The sequence below is a fragment of the Alexandromys fortis genome, unplaced genomic scaffold (genome assembly GCF_014885135.2).
Source record: "Alexandromys fortis isolate MF-2015 unplaced genomic scaffold, M_Fortis_MF-2015_v1.1 scaffold_40, whole genome shotgun sequence".
Taxonomy (NCBI): domain Eukaryota; kingdom Metazoa; phylum Chordata; class Mammalia; order Rodentia; family Cricetidae; genus Alexandromys; species Alexandromys fortis.
Window position 1 is genome coordinate 497,430 of NW_026067966.1, and position 10,079 is coordinate 507,508.

Here is a 10,079-nt window from a genome sequence, read left to right on the forward strand (position 1 = left end):
ACACATCCAAAAATTATACATTATGATCAAGTACGATTCATCCCAGAGATGCAGGGCTGGTTCAACATATGAAAATCTATCAATGTAATCCATCATATAAATAAACTGAAGGAAAAAAAACATATGATCATTTCATTAGATGCTGAAAAAGCATTTGACAAAATTCAACACCCCTTTATGATAAAGGTCTTGGAGAGATTAGGGATACAGGTTCATTCCTAAATATAATAAAAGTAATATACAGCAAGCTAACAGCTAACATTAAATTTAATGGAGAAAAACTCAAAGCCATTCCACTAAAATCAGGAACAAGACAAGGATGTCCACTCTCTCCATACCTCTTCAATAAGTGCTTGAAGTCCTAGCAATAGCAAAAGACAGTATAAAGAGATCAAGGGGATTTGAATTGGAAAGAAAGAAGTCAAACTTTCATTATTTGTAGATGATATGATAGTGTACATAAGCAACCCCAAAAAATCTACCAAAGAACTCCTACAGCTGATAAACACCTTCAGTAATGTGGCAGGATATAAGTTCAACTCCAAAACATCAGTTGCCCTCATATACACAAAGAACTAAGAAACAGAGAGGGAAATCAGAGAAACATCACCTTCCACGATAGCCACAAATAGCATAAAGTATCTTGGGGTAACTCTAACCAAGTTAATGATCTATTTGACAAGAACTTTAAGTCTTTGAAGAAAGAAATTGAAGAGGACACCAGAAAATGGAAAGACCTCCCTTGCTCTTGGATCGGGAGGATCAACATAGAAAAATGTCAATTTTACCAAAAGCAATCAATGCAATCCCCATCAAAATCCCATCAAAATTCTTCAGATCTTGAGAGGACAATAATCAACTTTATATGGAAAAACAAAAAACCCAGGATAGCCAAAACAATCTTATACAATAAAGGAACTTCTGGAGGCATTACCATCCCTGACTCCAAACTCTATTACAGAGCTACAGTATTGAAAACAGCTTGGTATTGGCACAAAAACAGAGATGTTGACCAATTGAATTGAATAGAAGACCCGAATATTAATCCACAATCCTATGACCACCTGATTTTCAACAAAGGAGCTAAAATTATACAATGGAAGAAAAAAAAAAAGCATCTTTAACAAATGGTGCTGGCATACCTGGATGCCAACCTGTAGAAAATAGATCCATATCTATCACAATTCACAAAACTCAAGTCCAAATGGATTAAATACTTCAATATTAATCTGACCACACTGAACCTGATAGAAGAGAAAGTGGGAAGTAGTCTGTAGCACATGGGCACAGGAGACCACTTCCTACGTAGAATCCCAGTAGCACAGACAATAAGAGCAAAAATGAATAAATGGGACCTCCTGAAACTGAGAAGCTTCTGTAAAGCAAAGGACACTGTCATTAAGACAAAAAGGCAACCTACTGAATGGGAAAAGATCTTCACCAACCTTGCATCAGACAATGATCTGATCTCTAAAATATATAAAGAACTCAAGAAACTAGACATTAAAACTCTAATTAACCCAATTAAAAAAATGGGGTACTGAACTGAACAGAGAATTCTCAACAGAAGTTCAAATGGCCAAAAGACACTTAAGGTCATGCTCAACCTCCTTAGAGATCAGGGAAATGCAAATCAAAACAACTTTGAGATACCATCTTACACCTGTCAGAATGGCTAAAATCAAAAACACCAGTGATAGCCTATGCTAGAGAGGATGTAAAGTAAGGGGAACACTCATCCATTGTTGGTGGGAATGCAGACTTGTGCAACCACTTTGGAAATCAGTGTGGCGGTTTCTCAGGAAACTGGGAGTCACCCTACCTCTGGCCCCAGCAATTCCACTCTTGGGAATATACCCAAGATATGCCCAATCATACTACAAAAGCATTTGTTCAACTATGTTCATAGCAGCACTATTTGTAATAGCCAGAACCTGGAAACAACCTAGGTGCCCCTCAATAGAAGAATGGATAAAGAAGGTGTGGTACATATACACTTTAGAGTTCTACTCAGCGGTAAAAAACAATGACATCTTGACTTTTGCATGCAAATGGATAGAAATAGAAAACACTTTACTGAGTGAGATACCCCAGACCCAAAAAGAGGAATATAGTATGTACTCACTCATAAGTGGATTCTAGCCATAAATAAAGGACATTTAGCCTATAATTTTCGTGATCCTAGAGGAGATAAATGAGAAGTTGAACCCAAAGAAAAATATATAGTTATCCTCCTGGTTAGTAGAAGTAGACAAGATTTCCAGGCAAAAGTTGGGAGTACGGAGGTGGGGGTGGGGTGGGGGTAAGGGGAGATAAGGAAAGAGATGGGAAAAGGGGCAACTGGAGAGAGCTTGGGGGAATGGGATGGTTGAGATGGAGGAAGGGCGGATATGGGAGCAGGGAAGTAGATATCTTAATTAAGGGAGCCATTTTAGGGTTGGAAATAAATTTGATTCTGTAGGGGTTCACAGGTGTCCCCGGAGATGTCTCCAGCTTGTTCCTTGGGCAGCAAAGGAGAGGGTGCCTGAACTGGCCTTATCCCATAGCCACACTGATGAATATCTTGCATATCACCATAGAACCTTCATCTGGCAATGGATGGAGATAGAAACCGAGACCCACACTGGAGCACTGGACTGAGCTCCCAAGGTCCAGATGAAGAGCAGAAGAAGGGAGAACATGAGAAAGGAAGTCAGGAGTGTTGGTCCACCCATGGAGACGGTGCGAGCGATCTAATGGAAACTTACCAAGGCCAGCTAAACTGGGACTGAACAGTATGTGATCAAACACGTCTCTCTGAAATTGGATGATAATGAGGGCTGCTGAGAAGCCAAGGACAATGGCACTGCGTTTTGATTCTACTGCATGGACTGGCTTTGTGGGAGCCTAGTCTGTTTGGATGCTCACCTTCTTAGACCTGTATGGATGGGGGAGGACCTTGGACTTCCCACAGGTCAGGGAACCCTGACTGCTCTTAGGACTGGAGAGGGAGGAAGGGGGGAAGAGGGAAGGGAAATGGGAGGAGGTAGAAATTTTTAATAAATAAAAAAATTAAAATTACAACCAGTATAAATAATATCAAGCAAGAAACATGTAATATATGTTTCAATAATTATCCTAAAAAAAGAGAAGGAAATGTGTAAGAAAATATAACAGTATATCCTTCACTCTGTAAACTACCTCAAAAGCTACTTGAAATAACTTTTAACTTTGAATTCTGTCCTTTCTTTCTTTCTCTCTCTCTCTCTCTCTCTCTCTCTCTCTCTCTCTCTCTCTCTCTTTCTTTCTTTCTTTCTTTCTCTTTCCTTTTAAGACAGGATTTCTTTGTGTAGATCTGGCTATCCTGAAACTCACTCTGTAGATAAGGCTGGCCTGCAACTCAGACTGCCTCTGCTTGCCAAGTGGTGGGATTAAAGGCATAGGACACCACCACCCACCTTGAACGCTATTCTTATAAAGGTTTTTTTTCTTTTCTTTTTCAAAGAAAGTCAAGGAGAAATAAGCCTTATTAGGTGAGCAGAGTGGAACATTCACTGCTCACAGGCCTTCTCCACAGGAAATATAAAGGAAGCTTTTTTAATAGAAATTGTATAACAGGCAAAATCCCAATTCTACACAAGTGTCCAAAACTTCAGAAGTAAAGGAAAAAGAATCAAATTCATTTTTAGACTTATGATTATTCTAAAATGTGGCACTTTAACATAAACATAAGATGCAATGTTTATGCCATTTATAAAAATAAAATATAAGTCAATAAAAGGCTAAAATATCAGAGGAGAAAATTTGAATGTATAAATAAACTTTGATCTGGATGTGAAGTGATACATTATAATTGGAAAGTAGAATCTGATTAATTAAAAGTATGTATACTAAATTCTGGTGTATCAACTTTTGCTTTTGCAAAACATAAATAGCAAATCAGTAGAGGAGCTAGCATGGAATTATATACATTTCCCAATTAACCTCAAATAAACCAGACAAGAGAAAAAAGTGAATTTAAAAAAGAGGGCAGTTTATACAAATAGAAAAATAACTAGCTAGACGGCAGGTTTCAATCCAGTCCCACGTACAACAATGGTGAACATGCGTGAACCAGTTACATTAAAAGAGATATTAGATAATAGATGATATTGTAAAAGGTAGATCCTAAAAATCCCCAATAACTAGCTTCAAATATGAAGATGTAGATTAGAAAACAATAAGCCAGGAAAAATCCAGCATATCTTATTAATATCAGTTAAAGAAGACCAAACAATCATACTTATGAGTGTTTTTTTTTTTTTTAATTGTCTATCTTTAAAGTATGATGACCAGATAACCACTAAAAGGCCATTCGGTGTTATTGAGCCTTTATACACAAGGCTATTTCTACTCAATATTCAATGTACACTATACAATATTCTCAAGTGCTGTTATTATTTGTTAAATCAGGTGATGAAAACAGTCCCAGAATTCATAAAAATCTTGCTTCCACGTAGAAAACTGAAACCTCTTGGGTGGCAGGACTGTGTTCTTAGCTACGGAACCACCTTCTCTACCAAGGAGGAACCTTTTTGAGCACTTTCTTTCAATGTGTTTCTCTTCACCTGTGGGGGATCTTAATGATAAACCAGCCCTTTTCCCAAACCCAGCTCTCTTACTGAACTCTTGCTTCGGTTCTTTCACTTGCCTTGATTTATTTTTCTGTCTAGAAAGTTACACGTTCATCCTTAAAGTACCCAGCTGACAGTCACAGGCACAACAAACAGCAAATGTGACATTGTAGAAAGTTAGAAACAAAAGGGACCCAGGTGATTAGCATACCCCCCTGGATATACATGGAAAGTGTCAGAATATCCAGGAGGAGTCAATGAGAACCTTAAACAGACAGCGACAGTGGCAAGGTCATGAACACTCAAGTGGCAAATGCACCACCATTTCTTTTTTCCACCCTAAAATTCTATGTGGCGAAAACTCTCCCACAGACAGACAAAGAGCATGCAGCTGAGGAGGGCTAGCCAAGGGAGCAATTCCCTTATGGACAAGAAGTTCTTGAAGAGCTGACTTGCAGGGTAATCATTTACAACTATGTATACAAATATGTATAAGATGTATACATATTTTACCAAGGGAAGCACAGAGATGGAAGCCAGGTGCCCACGAAAGTTGCCAGTACAGTAAACGGTCGATTTCAAGGGTATTTATAAAGGTGTTTTCATTAGAAATTGCTTTGAGAATTCCTGTTACTTCACAATGTGCCCATGTCACAGAGGCAAAGCCAGCACCTCCAATCTTGTATGTTTGTCTAGATTCTTAACTCCAAGTTTCTCTGTCTATATAGGAAGTTACTTCTGGACTGGAAGCATCCTGGCTTTTGTGAGCTAGGGGATGTGGATGCATCTTAGTGTTGGATTGGGGAGACAGAGTTGCATTCCATGAAAAAAACATCAGCTACCCCTCAGAGTTGCATGCGCGCCTTAACCCTGCCCCTCCACACAAAATGTTCAGGCCAGTGCTTCCTCAGGCTCGTTAGTTAGTCAACACACAGAAATGAAGCTATACATCTGCATTTCTCTATTTTTTTTAAATGGTTTTTGTTTTTTTGAGACAGTTTTTTTCTGTGTATCTTTGGTGTCCTGGAACTTACTTTGTAGACCAGACTGGCCTCAAACTCACTGAGATCTGCCTTTTCCTCCTGAGGCCTGGGATTAAAGGTGTGGGCCACCACCGCCTGGTACAGTTCTCCTTCTTTAAGAATTTGAAATCCTATAAAAATTCACCAAAAAATATACTGATGTATGGCTTTAGGTTAGTATAGAGTTTTGACTTGTTGAGTCTATGAAAAAAAATGCTTTTCTCCTAGGACCTAACGATATAAGTGATGTGTTGCTAAATTAAATTATAGGCTGGGTAAAATAAAATGATGAAATCAATAATTCATATTTTTTTCTAAACAAACTTTTAGTTTTTTCCTCAAAAGGCCCACATAGAAAGTGTATGATCAAAATAGGATCTAGGAAGCCCAACAAAACAAAAAGAATTTTATACTGTATTCCACACAATATAGAAATGTAAATGTTTACAAAGCAGATTAACTCTTTATTCAACTTCAAATTCCATCTCAATTATGGTGTAGGTAAAAAAAATAATTTGTTTGTAATTTATTTTTTTGAAAAATGTATTTTTTTAATTTTTGTTTTAGAGGCTTGCTGCTTTAAGGACCATTTTTGCATTTAAAATGCCCCAGGTGTCTGAGAACAATGTTACCATTAAAGTTGCACCAGCATTTCTTTCTCTCTTGTTTAAGTGTGAGTCTGAACTCTTAAATATAAAAAAAAAAATAAGACAAACAAACAAAAATTGGATGTGAAATTGGAAGAACTCTGGGGTGTCCTAGGTGTTATATATGGACTTCTAAATCCAATATTTGCTTTATTTAATTTTCTTTGGCTTCTGAGTTTTTGCTAGGAAGTAGAAGTAATATCTGTTATAATTAACTCTCAAGGATGTGATGATCAAGCAATTTAATATGTGGGATGACACTTAATAATATCTAAATGAGATTGTGCACACAGTTACTCATGTAAACAACATTGTCTTACATCCACTAAGGTTAGCTATGGTACAGGAATAAGTGTGGTACAGGAAATACTTGGGAGAGAGCATAAATCCTTTTATCTCTACACCTAGTTCTATGCCTTAGCAAATCAAATAAACTTTATCAAACAGATAAAGAAATGCTCCCAACACATTGGCTGTAAAAATAACCAAGCTAAAATAAATACCTTTGTTTTTTTTAAAACCATTTTATTTCTACCAGATGACAAGCCATAAAAGAAGACGAAATTCTGGGTTTGTAGTACGTCTAATGTGAGGCTGTTTGATTTCCTTCTTGGAGACATTGTCTGGCTTCTATATTCAATAATTTTTAAAAGTCTGTAATGCACTTCATACAATTTAATACCTACCTGAAAATCAAAAGCTGCATTGTCAAAATAAACTGAAACCTTTGCAAATACAAGGTTAATAGCAAATCCCATGTCTCAAAGCTACCAAATTGTCATTCAGATTCCATTTTGAGATCAGTCACCACAGTATTGCTTGAGTGCTGCTCCATTTGTATGCTGTTTTAATTGAAAACACCAAGAATGAAAAAAAAAAAAACCTGCCAACAGTACAAAGTATCCTATAATTAATTCACTGTGTTCCCAAAACATGTTGTTTTCTCTGAGCATTGTTGAAGAGATGTCTAAATTATTTTGTCTTGCTTAAAAGAAGTGCTGATATTTAAGCACTAATTTCACTTTATTAAATACTGAGAATGTTTCAGATTTGTACAGTGCATGCTTGATCAGTAATAATTCATTATTACTTGATCATCTTGCCATTTTCTCAAAAACACTCATATAGAATATCTAACCATCAGTTCTTCAATATTCAAACTTTGGCAAACAAGTCTGGTGGTTAAATCAAGGCAAACAGATAGCAGTTCAAAATTCACTTTTGTTTTCACACACACACACACACACACACACACACACACACACACACACACACGAAAAGGAAATTCTGATGGCCTCCCATGAAATCTTTTGGGAGAGAAACTGTGATACTTACTTACACTAAAACACAGGAATGAACAAGGGTGCTACAATAGATCATCACGGATATGCGGCTTTAGTTTAGTATACAGCTTTGACTTGTTGAGTTCCTGGAAAAAATTGCTTTTCTCCTATGACCTAACAATAGAAGTGATGTGTTGCTAAATTAAATTACAGTCTGGGTAAAATAAAATGATGTACTGCTTCTTGGTAAGTATGTGATAACATTTGAAAGGGTTACTTCTGGAGACACGTTATTAAGATTCAGATATGGAGCTTCAACTAGTTTACTCTTTACAAAGCCACTTTTGGTGCTACAGTAGACAAGATCGGAATAAATTATTGGCCTGGTATGTTTCTAATATCTTAGAGAATGTTGCAGGGTTAGAAGGAAATTAAGGCAGGACTGATCCACATTCAAGACAACTTGAAAAGGAGGATTTAAAGTATGGGATTTGTTACCAAAAGCACCTCTTTGGGAATGCAAGGACTTCTTAGCTCACCATTTCAATTGTGGAGAGTGGGGTGGAGAAACTGAGGACTGAATTTGGGGCTCAGGCATGCAAAGCTAGAGCTCCATAGGGGAGCTGGATGCCTAGCCCTCAAGGCATCAGCTCTAAGGACCATTTCTCCAGACAGTAAACAGTAACTCTCTAATAGACTTGACTTTTAAAATGTGGTATTCTCTTACCTAGAAATCAACAACATTTCTAAGCTTTTAAAATCTTCCCTCCCACAGCACTGCCTTGCTTTTTCAGACATTAGGTAGGAATAGAGACTCCGTCGTCATTTATTCCTGGTTGAGCCAGAGAATTAGAGGCTCACTTAAGAGCTTCCCCAGGCGTTTTGTAGAAAGCTCACTTTGCTAAGGCCACAGAGGTGGGTGATTGCTGGGAAAGGGGGAAGGCTGGTTCTATCACACAGCATAAACACTCCAGATTGGAGATGGCAGGCTCTGAACCCTTGAAAGGCAATTATCTACCACCTCCTTACACTCAACCCTATTCCAGTCACCCTATCTTGGCTACTGGGGGTGAGTAAGACTTTGCCTGTGAGTATTTTGTCTCACTATGTTCCAATGTAATTCCAGAATCCTAGTTCCAAGTGTTTATTGTTGGGCTGGTTGGGGGGTGGGGTGGGAATAGGAAGGAAGGAAGAGCCTACAAGGTCATCAGCACCGAGCCCTGGGAGATGAGAAGTGGGACTGTGGTGGACAACAGCGTGACACCCCACGCTGTTGCCATTCAACAGTGCCCAGAGCACTTGGTCTGAATTGTGAACGCTCAGTTTCACGCTGGGCAGAGCACAAAGGGCTCAAAACTACCTGCTCAGCTGGGGAACCACCGGGGAGCCACAGTACCAATTCAATCCAGAGATTTATAGGGAGTAGAAGAAAATACACAGATTCTTGAATTCTCCTGCTGGGTCGGGCGGAGAACAGAACCGGAGCTGTGGGAAGGGAGGTAGAAGGAGACCAGACAACAAAACGTTGTAACTGCATCTCTCAGGTGGCTGCGCTTACCTGTCAGCAGTGGGAAAAGGCGGTAGAATTGGTAAGCGCTTCAGAGATGCTAAAGAACTGAGGAGGTCTCTGCCCAGGATTGCAGGTGGACTCAGGTTAGGTGTCAGTGAGAGATCGAAGAGACCCTCCCCGCCAAATGCTACACGACACTGTACCTCACTCCAGAGCCCCCAAACTAGCCCAGGTCAAGATCAGTGGCACGGCGGGGGGGGGGGGGGGCAGGCTTCGGTCTGGCTCCTTCTGGTCTCTGTTCTCCACCTTGGAAATCATTCCACAACAAGGCGCGAAACTGCTCCAGGTAACATACACTTAAAAGTCAGGTTCCCCAGGTATCTTGGTATTTTGTCCGCCAGAGGAGACCCCCAATCCCACAGTCTTAGCTGCAGGCTCCTAACTGTCCTCCACCTGGTGCGGCTCCAGCACACGGACCCCACCCAGACGGGAGCTACCAAGGTCCCCTGAGGGCTGATCCCACCGCTCTTAGCGCAGGGATTCAACTTCCTCATGGGTATCTCTAGCAGAGCGAATGCTGGAAAGCAACTTTGCCTGTGATCTCCAGTGCCTAGCGGAGTTGAAGGGACGTAGCATTTGGCATATGGGGAAGCGAGTCTTACCTTTGCAGGGAAAGCAAGGAGTTGACATCCATGGTTGATTGCGGGTAGAGAAAAGCTGACAGGGCAGGCGAAGGCTAGGGAGCCTGAGCGCCCCTCGGAGGGACAGAGACGCGCAGGCTGGAGCCGCTCTGGCCGAGACCCGCAGCTGAGACTGAGGCCCGCTCCTCCCTAGCCACAGAGCGCAGTGGAGACGTCCTAGTGGCGCCTCCTGTGGTCTGCTCAGATCTTGGAGACTGTTGGGTAGACTTAACCCTTCAGTCTAATTCCCGCCTCCCTTCTAGGTCTCCAATCTCAGGCGACTGATTTATGGAGCCTTACACTCAGTCGCTCCCCGCTGGCTCCCCCTCCCCCTTATTCCAGTCC

The 10,079-nt window shown here is 40.2% G+C and overlaps 1 protein-coding gene across 1 annotated transcript in view; it reads right to left on the reverse strand.

Moving 5' to 3' along the window:
• The window catches only part of Sphkap (SPHK1 interactor, AKAP domain containing), a 148,445-nt gene extending 138,567 nt beyond the window's left edge, over positions 1 to 9,878 (reverse strand). The window contains exon 1 of the mRNA XM_050154171.1: positions 9,717 to 9,878. Coding sequence (XP_050010128.1) covers positions 9,717 to 9,748 — 32 coding nt within the window. The 5' untranslated portion in view covers positions 9,749 to 9,878. The remainder of the gene's footprint in view (positions 1 to 9,716) is intronic.
• Between the last annotated feature and the right edge of the window lie 201 nt (positions 9,879 to 10,079).